Genomic DNA, 19,137 nt, shown 5'->3' with positions numbered 1-19,137 from the left:
AGCTTGAAGAGAAAAAAGAGAGCAAGGTTTTGAAGTTCTTGGGGTTTATGTGGAATCCTCTATCATGNAAGGGCCATGTAGAGTCGGTGGTGAAGTTGAAGGGGTTGGACATTGACACTATCCAACAACACTACACTGTTTGATCTGTGATGGAGTGGACAACATTTGGCTAACTTTCAACAAAAACGAAGGAGGAATAATTTAAAAAATGAAAAGAAAAATATATTATAGATGGTGAAATGGGTAGCTTTGCAACTCTTATAAGGAAAATATATTCTGGACTGAAGTTCCTAATCAAGGACAAAATAAGATGAAAAAGTTAAAATTCTTGTAATAATAAAGACATATTATGGTTATAGTAGTTTGTCTTATAATTTATTGGTTAAATTAATGAAAATGCTTTTGAACTTTCTACTTTCTTGCCGTGAGATTTCACATTAGACATTATTTATAAAGATGTGGAAACATCTTCCTATCAGACGGGTTTTAAAATCGCAAAACTCACAACGATATGAACGAGTCAAAATTGATAATATCTGCAGGCGGTGGGCTAGAACTGTTACAAATGATATTAGAACTGGGCGATGTGTCAGCGAGAACGCTAGATCCCCAAAGGATAGATTGTAAGATTCCACATTAGTTGGAGAGTGAGATTCCACGTTGATTGGAGAAGGAAATGAAATATTTCTTACAGAGATGTGGAAATCCCAATAGATGCGTTTTAAAATTATGAGGCTGATGACGATATTAATAGACCAAATCAAACAATATTTACTAGCTGTGATTTTGGGCATAAAAAAAATCACTAAACTTTAAAAAATTTCAATTTTAAAACTTTCAAAAATTTTATTAATACTTTTCAACTTTTTTTAAATATTTTTTGAAAAATACTTTATTCTCGTTACTATATTTAAAAAATACTAATTAAAATTTATAAGTCTTTATAAAAAAGTTTAATTTTTTTTTACGTTAAACTATAAATATGTTGATAAAAAAGTTGGGAACGTTTTTTTTTCAAATTTCGTGAACCTTTAAAAAGAATGGAAATTTTTAATGTACTTTCATTTAAAAAAAAAAAAAAAAAGCTAAAATTAAATGGATTAAATAATAAATATATTTTAGCCACAGAGCATGAGAGTGACGTGGCGGTTAAATAGGCAATGTAGCCCCTCAACCCGCCGGTGGTGTTTTCCCGCCAACTCCAACTGTATATAAGAATCCTTTCCATATTTCGAAATCCACGAAACCCCAATTCTCCTTCTGCTTCTACTTCTGCCCTAAACCCTTTCCAGTTTCCCATGGCCTCTCAAGCTCTCACTGAGTACGAGCGCAGGAGGCTCGAGAACATTCGCCGCAACGATGAAATGATGGCCGCCCTCAAGCTTCAATCAATCCAAAGCCTCTGAACTCTCTGCTGCCTCCAAGCGTCAAAGGTCTCTCTCCAACTCTTCCTACTGATTTCTGTTTTCTACTTCGTTTTTTTCTCTGTTTTGTTTGTGATCTCTTTGTTATTCCCCTTCCAGAATTGAAACCAAATCGGATAAGGTTTATCCGAAGACCAAACCTAGGATCAGGATAGTTTTAAGTCGCTGATTATTTTATTTAATTATTTGGATTAGATTTGATTTAGTTATTTGAATTAGATTTGATTTAGTCATATACCAGATTTAGTCGGATTTGATTGCTATAATAGCCAATTTCATTCTTCAATAGAATTTGAGAAGTCTCTCAATGCTTCTGCTAGTTAAACTAAAAGCAGCAGTCTTCTACATGTTATAATAAAAATATGTCGATGGAGAGTCCATTTGTGCTCTACGTGTTATAATAAAAATATGTTGATGGAGAGTCCATTTGTGCAACCTGCAATTCCGAAATTTGATGGGTACTATGATCATTGGGCGATGCTCATGGAAAACCTTTTGCGTTGAGAGGAGTACTGAGATTTGGTGGAGAATGGAATATCAGCAACAAACATCATTTTCACAAATGACCAGAGAAGAAGCACAGAAGATCAATTTGAAAGCAAAGAATTAGATCGTTTGATCTTGGAGACAATCCTCAACAATGATAGCTTGCAAGCTCTTCGGAAGGAGTTTGAAATGCTTCACGTGAAAGCAGGAGAATCTGTAGATGAGTATTTTTCTCGGACCCTTGGCATAGCCAATAAGATGAAAATAAATGGTGAGAACAAAGGAGATGTTGAAGTAGTTGAAAAGATTTTGAGATCTATGACTCCCAAGTTTGATTATATTGTGTGTTCCATTGAGGAGTTTAAGGATACAACCATCTTAACCATTGATGAGTTGCAAAGCAATCTGCTTGTGCATGAACAACGCATGAGTTCTCATGTTGGAGAAGAACACGCTTTGAAGATCACTCATGATGAACAAACTGGAGGAAGGAGTCAAGGTCATGGAAGCTTTAGAGGCAGAGGAAGGGGACGAGGCAGACAAACCTTCAACAAGGCCAATGTGGAGTGATATAATTGTCACAAGCTAGGACATTTTCAATGGAATGTCAAAGCAAGGAGGAGGCAAACTATGTAGAGACTCAAGAAGAGATGTTGCTGATGGCTTACGTGAATATGAATAAGGCCAATAGAGAAGATATGTGGTTCCTTGACTCGGGATGTAGCAATCATATGTGTGGGAAGAAGGAATATTTTTCAGATTTTGATAGAAGTTTCAGAGATTCAGTGAAGCTGGGTAACAACTCAAGCATGGATGTAACGGGAAAGGATAATGTACGGCTGCAAGTGAATGGAATCATACTGATAATCACAGGAGTGTTATTGCCAGAGCTGAGAACGATCTGCTGAGTATTGGGAAATTGCAAGCAAAGGGGCTTAGCATTTTGTTTCAAAATGGAACATGCAAGGTGTTTCATCCTGAGAGAGGCTTAATCATGGAGACAGAGATGTCTTTGAATCGAATGTTCGTACTGCATGCTATATCTCAGCCTGTAGCAGCAGTCCAAACTCGATTGAAACTTATGGAGAGAAGTGGTTCATGGTCTCTGTCGTACACTCATCACTTCAATTCCTATCGCCATAGTCGAAGAAGCAGAAGGGACCCAAGTCCTTCCCCCTATCATTCCACTACCCGTTCCAGGAGAAGCAGTCGTTCAAGTTCCCTCAGCCGCCGACTTAGAAGTAGGTCTTCCTCGTTATCTCCTTTCCCCAAATCGTCCAGTTCCAGTCCTAGTCGTGCATCCACTGATCGGAAACATTCCATAGAGAAGCTTAAGAAAGAGGAAGAAGAGAAGAAAAGGCGTGAAGCAGAGCTGAAAGAAGTTAGAAGAAGATGCAGCTAGGAGGATGGAAGAACTAATTCAGAAGAATGTTGAAGAAAGGCTAAACTCTGAAGAGACTAAATTAGAAATAAAGAGGCGAATAGAGGGAGGTCGCAAGAAGTTGTTTGATGATGTTGATGTGCAGCTTGAGAAAGAGAGAAGCCGCTCTTATTGCTACAAGACAAAAAGAAGAACAAGCACGGAAAGAGTGAGAAAAGCCAGATAAAATGCTGGAAGAGAATAGGAGGACAGAAAAAGCTCAACGACGATTAGCTCTGGAGCTGTAGCAGAAGGAAGAAGAACAATATTGTGAGCTCGAGTTGATTCAGATACAAAAAGAGGAGGCAGCTCGGAGAACTAAGCTAGATGATAAGAGTTTGAGTTATGTTTTGCTGGGAGTTAGTGAAGAGTCAAAAGCTTACCGACTCTATGATATAGAAGCGGCAGACAGAGGAAAATATTTCCTCTCGCTCTTTGGCTGAAGCAAGCTCTCCTAGCTCGAATAAGGCTAGGAATAAGAGACCACCCGTCTTGGATGAGAGATTATGCAATAGGAGAAGATTTTTGTGAAGAAGATGATGAAGCAGTATGGATGAGAGACTATGAAATAGGAGAAGTTTTTTTTTTGGAAAGAAGATGATGAAGCTCACTCGGTCATGTTTACCACTAGTGAACCGGTAAACTTAACTTTGAAGACTCGTTGATTTAAAGACGCATTGAAGAGTGAGAAATGGAGGCAAGCCATGGATCTGGAGCAATAAACAGAAATGACACATGAGAATTGATGAAGTTATCCAGTGGAAGTCTGTTTTACTATTCTTGTTTAGTTTAAAGGAGGAATTGTTAGGATTAGATTTGATTTAACTAGAATTACTATTCTTGTTCAGAAGAATTGTTAGGATTAGATTTGATTTAATTATTTCAGGATGCAAGTTTGTTATGAGATCGTAGATATAAACTGATTACTATCCGAAGGAATTGTTAAGATTAGATTTGATTTAATTATTTGGATGAGATTTGATTTAGTTATTTGAATTAGATTTGATTTAGTTATTTGAATTAGATTTGATTGAGTCATAAGATTTAGTGATAAGATTTAGTGATTTGATTTAACACTAATAGCCCATTTCATTTTTGCAATAGAATGAGAGATTCTCCCAATTATTCTAATCTTTCCAATTTTCTCTCTCTGTTCCTAACGCTCTTTGCGTGTGCTAGAGGAATTCCCCCTGATGCCAAAAGTGTTTCGGATGATATTACGGAGCCGGCTACTAAAATTAAATTGATAGGATAGGGTTGGGACGAAAAATTTAATCATAGTTCTTGGTTCTGTATAGCTAACAGAAAAAATCTTTCCACACTCCCCAGGGTCGGTTTAAACGAGAATTTTTAACTTTGTTAGAGGCGGGTCTTAGTTTTTAGTAATAATATTAATCCAAATTAAAGTAAAATAAAACATAATTATATTTGATAAATATACATCCAAAACATAAATTTTAAATTCACATCAAAGCTTATTCTAAGTCGATACATTGATTTCAATTATCATTTATATAATGCTAATTGTAACCAAAATTCTAATCTCAAACCAATAAATAAATAAATAAAATGATTTTGTTTTTGTAGCAGGACCATGAACAAAATGCTACATGCTCATTGCCACATCCGCCAACCTGTTACTGGAACAGCCCGTAGGGTCTGGGAAGCCACAGAAGGTATCAACCAACTCTGCTCGGCACTGGTTGTAACCACTCCAGCTCTGCAAGTTTACTCATTTAGCAACCCACAGCCGATCATGGGGTTTCTTGAATCAACTCCCTCGCCTTCTCCATTTCCTATAAGAAGAGCCTGCCGGAGAAAGAAGGGATATTCGAAGTGGTTTTTGGAGATTTTCTTCTTCGTTTTGCTTGTTTTTGGTCAGCTATGGGCGATATTTCGTTGGAAGATGTCAAGAATGAGAACGTTGATCTAGTAAGAACATTGATTCATTGTTTCTTTTGTTTTGTTTTTGCGATTCTCTGTTTTTTTTGTGTTTTGATCTTTGTTTTTCTATGTGGGTTCTTGTAGGAACGGATTCCTGTGGAGGAAGTTTTTGAGAAACTAAAGTGCACTAAAGATGGATTGAGCACAGCAGAAGGAGAAAAGAGACTCCAAATTTTTGGTCCTAACAAGCTTGAAGAGAAAAAAGAGAGCAAGGTTTTGAAGTTCTTGGGGTTTATGTGGAATCCTCTATCATGGGTTATGGAATCTGCGGCAATCATGGCCATTGCTCTGGCTAATGGAGGGGTACTTATACATTTTACCCAAATTTGTTCTTGTTCGTTCTCTTACACTTAGAAACTCAAGCTAGATTGTGGTTTAAAATGCAGGGGAAACCACCGGATTGGCAAGATTTTGTTGGGATTATTGTGTTGTTGATCATTAACTCTACCATTAGTTTCATTGAAGAGAACAATGCTGGAAATGCAGCTGCTGCTCTCATGGCTGGTCTGGCCCCCAAAACCAAGGTATTTGCATTCCTTTTCGAAGTTTTGGGTGGGTTATTATGGTGTCATTGTTAAGAATTGTTGGGAGAGGAGTCCCACGTCGGCTAATGGGGTTGATCATGAGTTTATAAGTAAGGAATACATCTTCATTGATATGAGGTTGTTGGTGAAACTAAAAGTAAAGTTATGAGAGCTTATGCTCAAAGTGGATAATATCATACCATTGTGGAGAGTTGTGGTTCCTAACATGGTATCAGAGTCATGCTCTTAACTTAGATATGTCAATAGAATCCTCTAATGTCGAACAAAGAAGTTGTGAACCTCAAAGGTGTAGTCAAAAGTGACTCAAGTGTCGAACGAAGGGTGTGCTTTGTTCGAGGGCTCTAGAGAAGGAGTCGATCCTCGATTAAGGAGAGATTGTTTGAGGGCTCCATAGGCCTCAAGGGAGGCTCTATGGTGTACTTTGTTCGAGGGGAGAATTGTTGGTAATTGTTGGGAGAGGAGCCCTACATCGGCTAATTAAGGGGTATTGATCATGGGTTTATAAGTAAGGAATACATCTCCATTGGTACGAGGCCTTTTGGAAAAATCAAAAGTAAAGTCACGAGAGTTTATGTCAAAGTGGACAATATCATACAATTGTAGAGAATCATGATTCCTAACAATCATGAGAAGAGATTTCTCTCTAACTCTTGGATGTCATTGGAAGGATTTGTTTTGAAGTTATATGAGCACGTGATTGAATTTCTCTAACCCATCCACTTAAACTTTCGAGTTTAGTGATAATTTAACACTAGATAATGCAGTTCATGAGATGTTGTTTTTCAACTTGTGTAGGTTCTAAGAGATGGAAAGTGGAAAGAAGAGGAGGCAGCCATTCTTGTTCCAGGGGATGTGATTAGCGTTAAATTAGGAGATATTATCCCGGCCGATGCACGTCTCTTAGAAGGCGATCCTCTGAAGATTGACCAGTCTGCTCTTACGGGTGAATCTTTGCCTGTCACCAAGAATCCTGGTGATGGAGTGTTCTCTGGCTCCACCTGCAAGCAAGGTGAGATTGAGGCCGTTGTTATTGCCACTGGAGTGCATACCTTTTTCGGAAAGGCAGCTCACCTTGTGGACAGCACCAACCAAGTTGGTCATTTCCAAAAGGTAAAAGAAAAACTCTTGATTCTTGCATAACCAAAGTAACATAGGATTCATGGCAAGATTTGTGGTTCTAATGGTTTATCATTGATCAGGTGTTGACGGCCATTGGAAACTTCTGTATATGCTCGATCGCGGTCGGGATGGTCATTGAGATTCTAGTAATGTTTGCTATCCAGCACAGAGCATACAGAGAGGGCATTGACAACTTGTTGGTGCTTCTCATTGGAGGCATTCCCATAGCAATGCCAACCGTTCTTTCAGTAACCATGGCCATCGGATCGCATCGTCTTTCGCAGCAAGGTGCCATCACCAAGAGGATGACAGCCATTGAAGAGATGGCTGGGATGGATGTCCTGTGCAGTGACAAGACAGGAACTCTCACCCTGAACAAGCTCACAGTAGACAAGTCCCTGATTGAGGTCAAGCTCACATAGTTTCACTCATTGGCTTTGATCATGGCTCATCATGGTGCATTTATGACTGCAGGTGTTTGTACCAAACATGGACAAGGACGCTGTCATGCTGTTTGCTGCAAGAGCGTCGAGAGTCGAAAATCAAGACGCCATCGATGCCTGCATTGTCGGAATGTTGGATGACCCCAAAGAGGTTTTATACTCAGCTTTGTTTTTATGTTCATGGGCTTCCTTTTACTGAACCTTTTGTGGTATACTGAACCTTTTGGCTCTTAAAGGCAAGAGCAGGAATAACTGAGGTGCATTTCTTGCCGTTTAACCCGGTCGATAAACGTACTGCCATTACCTACATCGACACAGATGGTAACTGGCACAGAAGCAGCAAGGGCGCTCCTGAACAGGTAGTGTTGTTGTCTGATAGCCAATGTCACTTATGAAGAACCACATTTGTTTTAGATGCCTAACTCTGTCATTTTGGTATTAGATCATTGACCTTTGTGACCTTAAAGGTGAAGCAAGGCAGAAAGCTCATACCATTATCGATAACTACGCTAATCGCGGTCTTCGTTCGTTGGCCGTTGGTCGACAGGTGAATTGTGTGAATATATATACAAAATAGGTTCATTAACTCATAGAATGAATAGGATTTCTTATTACCTCTAAACCTTGTTTGCCATCATGTTTAGACTGTTAAAGACAAGGACAAGGAAAGTGGTGGAGAACCATGGGAATTTGTTGGTCTCTTGCCTCTATTTGATCCTCCAAGGCATGATAGTGCAGAAACCATTCGCCGAGCTCTAGAACTTGGTGTTAATGTTAAGATGATCACTGGTGACCAACTTGCAATAGGGAAAGAAACCGGTCGGAGGCTCGGCATGGGCACGAACATGTATCCGTCGTCGTCTTTGCTCGGACAAAGCATGGATGAGTCAATTGCTTCTATTCCTGTTGATGAACTCATTGAGAAGGCTGATGGGTTTGCAGGAGTCTTCCCAGGTAATCACGTAAAAGAGATTGTTAGGAATCACAACTCTCCCCAATGGTATGATATTGTCCACTTTGAGCATAAGCTCTCATGGCTTTGCTTTGGGCTTCCCCAAAAGGCCTCAAACCAATGGAGATGTATTCCTTACTTATAAACCCATGATCATTCCCTAAATTAACCAACGTGGGACTCCCTCCCACCCCAACTAAACTAGTCATTTGTGGATTGCAGAACACAAGTATGAGATTGTTAAGAGACTTCAGGAGAGGAAACATATTTGTGGCATGACAGGAGATGGTGTCAATGATGCTCCTGCTCTCAAGAGGGCGGACATCGGTATCGCTGTGGCTGATGCAACCGACGCCGCACGAAGCGCATCAGACATTGTCTTGACCGAGCCAGGACTAAGTGTGATTGTGAGTGCTGTGTTAACCAGTAGAGCCATCTTTCAAAGAATGAAAAACTACACTATCTATGCAGTTTCCATTACAATACGTATTGTGTTGGGATTCATGCTTGTTGCTCTCATCTGGAAGTTTGATTTCTCGCCTTTTATGGTCCTTATCATTGCCATCCTAAACGATGGAACCATCATGACCATTTCAAAGGATAGGGTGAAGCCATCACCTGTGCCTGACTCATGGAGACTCAAAGAGATTTTTGCTACTGGTGTTGTCCTTGGAACATACATGGCCTTCGCGACCGTGTTTTTCTTCTGGCTCGCCAACGAAACCGTCTTCTTCCCGGTGAGAAAACGATATGGTGCCCTGAACGTTAAACACAAAGTTGACATTGTATACTAACATGTCAACATTGTCTGCAGAAAACATTTGGTGTAAAGCCACTCAAAGATCTTGCTGAGATGAACTCTGCTCTCTATCTTCAAGTGAGCATTATCAGTCAAGCTCTCATCTTTGTCACGAGGTCAAGAAGTTGGTCCTTTGTTGAATGCCCTGGTTTCTTGCTAGTTATTGCCTTCCTTGCTGCACAGTTGGTAAGAACAACACTTTTTCTTCTACCTCCTTTCAAACCCTTTTCTTTCGAACCCTTTTCAATTCTTTGTTATGTCTCAAGCCCGCCACTAGTTGATATTGTCTTCTTTGGGTTTTCCCTCAAGGTTTTTAAAACGCGGTCTTCTAAGGGAGGTTTTCACATCCTTATAATGGGTGTTTCGTTTTCCTCCCCAACCGATGTGGAATTTCACAATCCACCCCCCTTCAGGGCCCAGCATCCTTGTTTGGCACACTGCCTCATGTCCACCCCCTTTGGGACTCAGCCTCCTCGCCAGTGTCTAGCTCTGATACTATTTGTAACGGCCCAAGCTCACCGCTAGCAGATATCTTTGAGCTTTCCTTTCGGGCTTCCCCTCAAAGTTTTTAAAACGCATCTGCTAGGGAGAGGTTTCCACACCCTTACAAAAAATGTTTCGTTCTCCTTCCCTACCGATGTGGGATTTCACAATCCACCCCCCTTCGGACCCCTAACGTCATTGTTGGCACACAGCCTCGTGTCTACCCCCTTCGGGGCTCAGCCTCCTCGCTAGTACATTGCCCAATGTCTAGCTCTGATACCATTTGTAACGGCCCAAGCCCACCGTTAGCATATATTATCCTCTTTGGACTTACCCTTTCGGGCTTCCCCTCAAAGTTTTTAAAATGCGCCTGCTAGGGAGAGTTTTCCACATCCTTATAAAGGGTGTTTTGTTCTCCTCCCCAACCGACGTGGGATCTCACGTTCTTTCTCCTGATTCTGTATTCTATTCTGCTGCCTTCCCTTTCAGGTTGCCACTCTAATTGCTGTATACTCCGAGTGGGACTTTGCAAGGATCAAAGGCATTGGGTGGGGATGGGCAGGAGCCATCTGGTTATTCAGTATTGTCACTTACTTCCCACTTGATGTCCTCAAATTTGCAATCCGTTATGGCCTCAGCGGCAAGGCCTGGGACAACATGCTCGAGAATAAGGTCCGTGTTCGAACTTCTGTAATGTCATTTTACTTATAGGGTGTCGTGCTAACGAATGTTCTCGACCATTCTGCTACCGTAGACTGCATTTACGACGAAGAAGGATTACGGAAAAGGCGAAAGAGAGGCACAATGGGCAATAGCACAACGTACAAGGCATGGCCTGCAGCCACCAGAAACCATATTTCATGAAAAGAGCAGCTACGAGGAACTTTCAGCGATTGCAGAACAAGCCAAGAAAAGAGCTGACATTGCCAGGTAACTTCGAAAACAAATTAATACCGAGCACTTAGAAAGTCATTCCAAGCACAAGAACCACGAATTGTATGAACTTTTTAGTAAGTTNAAAGGGTGTTTTGTTCTCCTCCCCAACCGACGTGGGATCTCACGTTCTTTCTCCTGATTCTGTATTCTATTCTGCTGCCTTCCCTTTCAGGTTGCCACTCTAATTGCTGTATACTCCGAGTGGGACTTTGCAAGGATCAAAGGCATTGGGTGGGGATGGGCAGGAGCCATCTGGTTATTCAGTATTGTCACTTACTTCCCACTTGATGTCCTCAAATTTGCAATCCGTTATGGCCTCAGCGGCAAGGCCTGGGACAACATGCTCGAGAATAAGGTCCGTGTTCGAACTTCTGTAATGTCATTTCACTTATAGGGTGTCGTGCTAACGAATGTTCTCGACCATTCTGCTACCGTAGACTGCATTTACGACGAAGAAGGATTACGGAAAAGGCGAAAGAGAGGCACAATGGGCAATAACACAACGTACAAGGCATGGCCTGCAGCCACCAGAAACCATATTTCATGAAAAGAGCAGCTACGAGGAACTTTCAGCGATTGCAGAACAAGCCAAGAAAAGAGCTGACATTGCCAGGTAACTTCGAAAACAAATTAATACCGAGCACTTAGAAAGTCATTCCAAGCACAAGAACCACGAATTGTATGAACTTTTTAGTAAGTTTTTGAATGTTGAACGGTGCAGGCTGAGGGAACTCCACACTTTGAAGGGCCATGTAGAGTCAGTGGTGAAGTTGAAGGGGTTGGACATTGACACTATCCAGCAACACTACACTGTTTAATCTGCCTTGGAGTGGATGGCTGACTTTCAACAATAACGAAGAAGAAATAATTTAGAAAATGAAAAGAAAAATATATTATAGATGGTGAAATGGGTAGCTTTGCAACTCTTATAAGGAAAATATATTGTAGAGTGATGATGAAAAAGTTAAAATTCTTCTTAAATTAATAAAACTACTTTTAAACTTTTACTTTTTGTTACTCGATTTTACGTTAAAACATTGTTTATAAGAATGTAGAAATCTCTCCCTTTAAGACGCGTTTTAAATCCGCGAGGCTCACAGTGATACGTAACGAGCTAAAACGAATAATATCCACTTGCGGTGGACTTGGACTGTTACAAAGGATATTAGAGCCAGTCATCAAACGGTGTGTCAACGAGAACGTTGGATCCACAAGGAGTAGATTGTGAGATTTCACCTTTGTTGGAGAGGGAGCAAAACATTTCTTATAACGATGTGGAAATCCTTCCCAGTATCCAATAGATGCATTTTAAAATTATAAGACTGACCGTAATAGACCAAATCGAACAATATTTCATAGCGGTGGGCTTTAGTGTAAAAAACATCCTCAACTTTCAATTTTAAAACTTTAAAAAGTTAAAAAGTAGTCTTAGTACTATATTTAATGTACTTTCATTAAAATAAAAAAAAAACTAAAATTAAATGGATTAAATAAATACAATTTATGATGAAATGACATAATATTTATTAAAAAAGAAACTAAATTTATAATTCAACAAAAAGATTTTAACCATAGAGCATGAGAGCGACGTGGCGGTTAAATAGGCAATGTAGTCCAACAACTCCCACCGGTGTTTTCCCGCCAACTCCAACCGTATATAAGAATCCTTTCCATATTTCGAAGTCCACGAAACCCCAATTCTCCTTCTGCTTCTGCCCTAAACACTTTCCGTTTCCCATGGCCTCTCAAGCTCTCACTGAGTACGAGCGCAAGAGGCTCGAGAACATTCGCCGCAACGATGAAATGATGGCCGCCCTCAAGCTTCAGTCCAAAGCCTCTGAACTCTCTGCTGCCTCCAAGCGTCAAAGGTCTCTCTCCAACTCTTTCTACTGATTTCTGTATCCTACTTCGGTTTTTCTCTGTTTTGTTTGTGATTCTTTGTTATACCCCTTCCAGAGTTGAAACCAAATGGGAAAGGGTTTATCCGAAGACCAAACCTAAAAATCGATACTACCATAGTTTTACGGCGCTCTTTGCGTGCTAGAGGAATTCTCCCTGATGCCAAAAGTGTTTCAGATGATATTACGAAGCCGGCTACTAAAATTAAATCGATAGGATAGGGTTGGGACGAAAAATTTAATCCTACTTTTTGGTTCTGTATAGCTAACCAAAAAAATCTTTCCACACACCCTATAGTTGGGTTAAACGAGAATTTTAACTTTGTTAGAGGCGGATCTTAGTTTTTAGTGATAATATTAATCCAAATTAAAGTAAAATAAAACATAATTATATTTGATAAATATACATCCAAAACATAAATTTTAAATTCACATCAAAACTTATTCTAACTCAATACATTGATTTCAATTATCCTTTATATAATGCTAATTGTAACCAAAATTCCAATCTCTCACGAAAAAAGAAAAAACCAATAAATAAATAAATAAAATGATTTTGTTTTTGTAGCAGGACCATGAACAAAATGCTACATGCTCATCTGCCACATCCGCCAACCTGTTACTGGAACAGCCCGTAGGGTCTGGGAAGCCACAGAAGGTATCAACCAACTCTGCTCGGCACTGGTTGTAACCACTCCAGCTCTGCAGGTATACTCATTAGCAACCCACAGCCGATCATGGGGTTTCTTGAATCAACTCCCTCGCCTTCTCCATTTCCTATAAGAAGAGCCTGCCGGAGAAAGAAGGGATATTCGAAGTGGTTTTTGGAGATTTTCTTCTTCGTTTTGCTTGTTTTTGGTCAGCTATGGGTGATATTTCGTTGGAAGATGTCAAGAATGAGAACGTTGATCTAGTAAGAACATTGATTCATTGTTTCTTTTGTTTGTTTTTGCGATTCTCTGTTTTTTTGTGTTTTGATCTTTGTTTTTTCATGTGGGTTCTTGTAGGAACGGATTCCTGTGGAGGAAGTTTTTGAGAAACTAAAGTGCACTAAAGATGGATTGAGCACAGCAGAAGGAGAAAAGAGACTCCAAATTTTTGGTCCTAACAAGCTTGAAGAGAAAAAAGAGAGCAAGGTTTTGAAGTTCTTGGGGTTTATGTGGAATCCTCTATCATGGGTTATGGAATCTGCGGCAATCATGGCCATTGCCCTGGCTAATGGAGGGGTACTTATACATTTTACCCAAATTTGTTCTTGTTCGTTCTCTTACACTTAGAAACTCAAGGTAGATTGTGGTTTAAAATGCAGGGGAAACCACCGGATTGGCAAGATTTTGTTGGGATTATTGTGTTGTTGATCATTAACTCTACCATTAGTTTCATTGAAGAGAACAATGCTGGAAATGCAGCTGCTGCTCTCATGGCTGGTCTGGCCCCCAAAACCAAGGTATTTGCATTCCTTTTCGAAGTTTTGGGTGGGTTAATATGGTGTCATGGTTAAGAATGTTGGGAGAGGAGTCCCACGTCGGCTAATGGGGTTGATCATGAGTTTATAAGTAAGGAATACATCTTCATTGATATGAGGTTGTTGGTAAAACTAAAAGTAAAGCTATGAGAGCTTATGCTCAAAGTGGATAATATCATACCATTGTGGAGAGTTGTGATTCCTAACATGGTATCAGAGTCATGCTCTTAACTTAGATATGTCAATAGAATCCTCTAATGTCGAACGAAGGGTGTGCTTTGTTCGAGGGCTCTAGAGAAGGAGTCGAACCTCGATTAAGGAGAGATTGTTTGAGGGCTCTATAGGCCTCAAGGGAGGCTCTATGGTGTACTTTGTTCGGGGGGATGATTGTTGAGAATTGTTGGGAGAGGAGTCCCACATCACTAATTAAGGGGTTATCATAGGTTTATAAGTAAGGAATATATCTCTATTCGTATGAGATCTTTTGGGGCAACCGAAAGTAAACCCACGAGAGCTTATGCTCAAAGTGGACAATATCATACCATTATAGAGAGTCGTGATTCCAAACAATCATAACAAGAAATATTTCTCTCCAACTCTTTGGATGTCAATGGAAGGATTTGTTGGGTCTCGAAGTTATATGAGAACATGATTAAATTTACTCTAACCCATCCACTTAAACTTTTGAGTTTAGTGATGATTTAACACGGGATAATGCGGTTCATGAGAATGTTGTTTTTCAACTTGTGTAGGTTCTAAGAGATGGAAAGTGGAAAGAAGAGGAGGCAGCAATTCTGGTTCCAGGGGATGTGATTAGCGTTAAATTAGGAGATATTATCCCGGCCGATGCACGTCTCTTAGAAGGCGATCCTCTGAAGATCGACCAGTCTGCTCTTACGGGTGAATCTTTGCCTGTCACCAAGAATCCTGGTGATGGAGTGTTCTCTGGCTCCACCTGCAAGCAAGGAGAGATCGAGGCCGTTGTTATTGCCACTGGAGTGCATACCTTTTTCGGAAAGGCAGCTCATCTTGTGGACAGCACCAACCAAGTTGGTCATTTCCAAAAGGTAAAAGAAAAACTCTTGATTCTTGCATAACCAAAGTAACGTAGGATTCATGGCAAGATTTGTGGTTCTAATGGTTTATCATTGATCAGGTGTTGACCGCCATTGGAAACTTCTGTATATGCTCGATCGCGGTCGGGATGGTCATTGAGATTCTAGTAATGTTTGCTATCCAGCACAGAGCATACAGAGAGGGCATTGACAACTTGTTGGTGCTTCTCATTGGAGGCATTCCCATTGCCATGCCAACAGTTCTTTCAGTAACCATGGCCATCGGATCGCATCGCCTTTCGCAGCAAGGTGCCATCACCAAGAGGATGACAGCCATTGAAGAGATGGCTGGGATGGATGTCCTGTGCAGTGACAAGACAGGAACTCTCACCCTGAACAAGCTCACAGTAGACAAGTCCCTGATTGAGGTCAAGCTCACATAGTTTCACTCATTGGCTTTGATCATGGCTCATCATGGTGCATTTATGACTGCAGGTGTTTGTACCAAACATGGACAAGGACGCTGTCATGCTGTTTGCTGCAAGAGCGTCGAGAGTCGAAAATCAAGACGCCATCGATGCCTGCATTGTCGGAATGTTGGATGACCCCAAAGAGGTTTTATACTCAGCTTTGTTTTTATGTTCATGGGCTTCCTTTTACTGAACCTTTTGTGGTATACTGAACCTTTTGGCTCTTAAAGGCAAGAGCAGGAATAACTGAGGTGCATTTCTTGCCGTTTAACCCGGTCGATAAACGTACTGCCATTACCTACATCGACACAGATGGTAACTGGCACAGAAGCAGCAAGGGCGCTCCTGAACAGGTAGTGTTGTTGTCTGATAGCCAATGTCACTTATGAAGAACCACATTTGTTTTAGATGCCTAACTCTGTCATTTTGGTATTAGATCATTGACCTTTGTGACCTTAAAGGTGAAGCAAGGCAGAAAGCTCATACCATTATCGATAACTACGCTAATCGCGGTCTTCGTTCGTTGGCCGTTGGTCGACAGGTGAATTGTGTGAATATATATACAAAATAGGTTCATTAACTCATAGAATGAATAGGATTTCTTATTACCTCTAAACCTTGTTTGCCATCATGTTTAGACTGTTAAAGACAAGGACAAGGAAAGTGGTGGAGAACCATGGGAATTTGTTGGTCTCTTGCCTCTATTTGATCCTCCAAGGCATGATAGTGCAGAAACCATTCGCCGAGCTCTAGAACTTGGTGTTAATGTTAAGATGATCACTGGTGACCAACTTGCAATAGGGAAAGAAACCGGTCGGAGGCTCGGCATGGGCACGAACATGTATCCGTCCTCGTCTTTGCTCGGGCAAAGCACGGATGAGTCAATTGCTTCTATTCCTGTTGATGAACTCATTGAGAAGGCTGATGGGTTTGCAGGAGTCTTCCCGGGTAATCACGTTATACTTTTAACCACAAGAAATTGTTATGAATCACAACTCTCCACAATGGTATGATATTGTCCACTTTGAGCATAAGCTCTCATGGCTTTGCTTTGGGCTTCCCCAAAAGGCCTCAATATCAATGGAGATGTATTTCATACTTATAAGCCCATGATCTTTCCCTAAATTAACCAACATGGGACTCCCTCCCACCCCAACTAAACTAGTCATTTGTGGATTGCAGAACACAAGTATGAGATTGTTAAGAGACTTCAGGAGAGGAAACATATTTGTGGCATGACAGGAGATGGTGTCAATGATGCTCCTGCTCTCAAGAGGGCCGACATCGGTATCGCTGTGGCTGATGCAACCGACGCCGCACGAAGCGCATCAGACATTGTCTTGACCGAGCCAGGACTAAGTGTGATTGTGAGTGCTGTGTTAACCAGTAGAGCCATCTTTCAAAGAATGAAAAACTACACTATCTATGCAGTTTCCATTACAATACGTATTGTGTTGGGATTCATGCTTGTTGCTCTCATCTGGAAGTTTGATTTCTCGCCTTTTATGGTCCTTATCATTGCCATCCTAAACGATGGAACCATCATGACCATTTCAAAGGATAGGGTGAAGCCATCACCTGTGCCTGACTCATGGAGACTCAAAGAGATTTTTGCTACTGGTGTTGTCCTTGGAACATACATGGCCTTCGCGACTGTGTTTTTCTTCTGGCTCGCCAACGAAACCGTCTTCTTCCCGGTGAGAAAACGATATCGTGCCCTGAATGTTAAACACAAAGATGACATTGTGTACTAACATGTCAACATTGTCTGCAGAACACATTTGGCATAAAGCCACTCAGAGGTATTGCTGAGATGAACTCTGCTCTCTATCTTCAAGTGAGCATTATCAGTCAAGCTCTCATCTTTGTCACGAGGTCAAGAAGTTGGTCCTTTGTTGAATGCCCTGGTTTCTTGCTAGTTATTGCCTTCCTTGCTGCACAGTTGGTAAGAACAACACTTCTTCTACCTCCTTTCAAACCCTTTTCAAAACTGCATATTCTTTGTAACAGCCTAAACCCACAACTAGCAAATATGTCCTCTTTGAATTTTCCCTTTCGAGTTTTCCCTCGTTTTTAAAACGCGTCTTCTAGGGGAGGTTTCCACACCCTTATAAAGAATGTTTCGTTCTCCTCCTCTACCGATGTGAGATTTCACAATCCACCCCCTTCAAGGCCCAGCGTCTTTGCTGGCAGTTCTCGTTCCCTTCTCCAATCGATGTTGGTCCCCCTAATCCACCTCCTTCGGAGCCCTAACGTCATTGTTGGCACACTGCCTCGTGTCTACCCTCTTCGGGGCTCAGCCTCCTTGCTGGTACATCACCCAATGTCTAACTCTGATACCATTTGTAACGGCCTAAGCCTACCGTTAGTAGATATTGTTCTCTTTGGGCTTACCCTTTCGGGCTTCCCCTCAAAGTTTTTAAAATGCGCTTGGGAGAGTTTTCCACACTCTTACAAAGGGTATTTCGTTCTCCTCCCCAACGGATGTGGGATCTCACATTGTTTTCTCCTGATTCTGTATTCTGCTACCTGGCTTTCAGGTTGCCACTCTAATTGCTGTATACTCCGAATGGGACTTTGCAAGGATCAAGGGCATTGGGTGGGGATGGGCAGGAGCCATCTGGTTATTCAGTATTGTCACTTACTTCCCACTTGATGTCCTCAAATTTGCAATCCGTTATGGCCTCAGCGGCAAGGCCTGGGACAACATGCTCGAGAATAAGGTCCGTGTTCGAACTTCTGTAATGTCATTTTACTTATAGGGTGTCGTGCTAACGAATGTTCTCGACCATTCTGCTACCGTAGACTGCGTTTACGACGAAGAAGGATTACGGAAAAGGCGAAAGAGAGGCACAATGGGCAATAGCCCAACGTACAAGGCATGGCCTGCAGCCACCAGAAACCATATTTCATGAAAAGAGCAGCTACGAGGAACTTTCAGCGATTGCAGAGCAAGCGAAGAAAAGAGCTGAAATTGCCAGGTAAATTGGAAAACAAATCAATATCGAACACTTAGAAAGTCGTGCTCATTCCAAGCACGACGACCACGAATTGTATGAACTTTTATGAAGTGTTTGAATGTTGAACGGTGCAGGCTGAGGGAACTCCACACTTTGAAGGGCCATGTAGAGTCGGTGGTGAAGTTGAAGGGGTTGGACATTGACACTATCCAACAGCACTACACTCTTTGATATGTGATGGAGTGGACAACATTTGGCTGACTTTCAACAAAAACGAAGAACAAATAATTTAAAAATTAAAAGAAAAATGTCTTATAGATGGTGAAATGGGTTATTCTTTCTTTTGTACTTGTAACTCTTATTAAGGAAAATATATTGTAGACTGAAGTTCTTAATCTAGGACAAAATAAGCTGAAAAAGTTAAATTTCTTGTAATAATATAGACATTATATCCATAGTAGTTTGTGTTATAATTTATTGGTTAAATTAATAAAAATACCTTTAAACTTTGTACTATGGAAATCTGTCTCTTGGAGGGTTTGCGTTTCAAAACCGTGAGGCTCACAGCAATACGTAATGAGCCAAAACATAAAATATTTGCTAGCGGTGGGCTTAGGCTGTTACAAATGGTATTAGATCCAATTATGGGGCAGAGTGTCAACGAGAATGCTAGAACGCTGGATCTTAAGGGGTAGATTGTGAGATTCCACATTGATTAGAGAAAAAGCAAAACATTTC

At 40.9% G+C, this 19,137-nt stretch overlaps 2 protein-coding genes across 2 annotated transcripts; both read left to right on the top strand.

Annotated features, from left to right (window-relative positions):
- Nucleotides 1-1,337: 1,337 nt before the first annotated feature.
- Nucleotides 1,338-11,457, top strand: LOC111780585 (ATPase 8, plasma membrane-type-like). Its single transcript, XM_023661019.1, has 15 exons — nt 1,338-1,433; nt 4,921-5,262; nt 5,359-5,577; nt 5,661-5,798; nt 6,615-6,929; nt 7,019-7,345; nt 7,413-7,532; nt 7,618-7,740; nt 7,824-7,928; nt 8,026-8,335; nt 8,556-9,070; nt 9,148-9,318; nt 10,105-10,287; nt 10,370-10,545; nt 11,273-11,457. The coding sequence occupies exons 2-15, from the start codon at nt 5,215-5,217 to the stop codon at nt 11,367-11,369; spliced, it is 2,847 nt and encodes a 948-aa protein (XP_023516787.1). The 5' UTR covers nt 1,338-1,433; nt 4,921-5,214; the 3' UTR covers nt 11,370-11,457.
- Nucleotides 11,458-13,049: 1,592 nt separating this feature from the next.
- Nucleotides 13,050-18,915, top strand: LOC111780584 (ATPase 8, plasma membrane-type-like). The gene is made up of 14 exons (XM_023661018.1): nt 13,050-13,362; nt 13,457-13,675; nt 13,759-13,896; nt 14,667-14,981; nt 15,071-15,397; nt 15,465-15,584; nt 15,670-15,792; nt 15,876-15,980; nt 16,078-16,387; nt 16,622-17,136; nt 17,214-17,384; nt 17,980-18,162; nt 18,245-18,420; nt 18,534-18,915. Exons 1-14 carry the CDS (start codon nt 13,315-13,317, stop codon nt 18,628-18,630), a joined length of 2,847 nt encoding a protein of 948 aa, XP_023516786.1. The 5' UTR covers nt 13,050-13,314; the 3' UTR covers nt 18,631-18,915.
- Nucleotides 18,916-19,137: the final 222 nt, after the last annotated feature.

Source organism: Cucurbita pepo, chromosome LG18 (assembly GCF_002806865.2).
Source record: "Cucurbita pepo subsp. pepo cultivar mu-cu-16 chromosome LG18, ASM280686v2, whole genome shotgun sequence".
NCBI lineage: Eukaryota > Viridiplantae > Streptophyta > Magnoliopsida > Cucurbitales > Cucurbitaceae > Cucurbita > Cucurbita pepo.
This window is presented reverse-complemented; position numbering and strand designations above follow the sequence as displayed.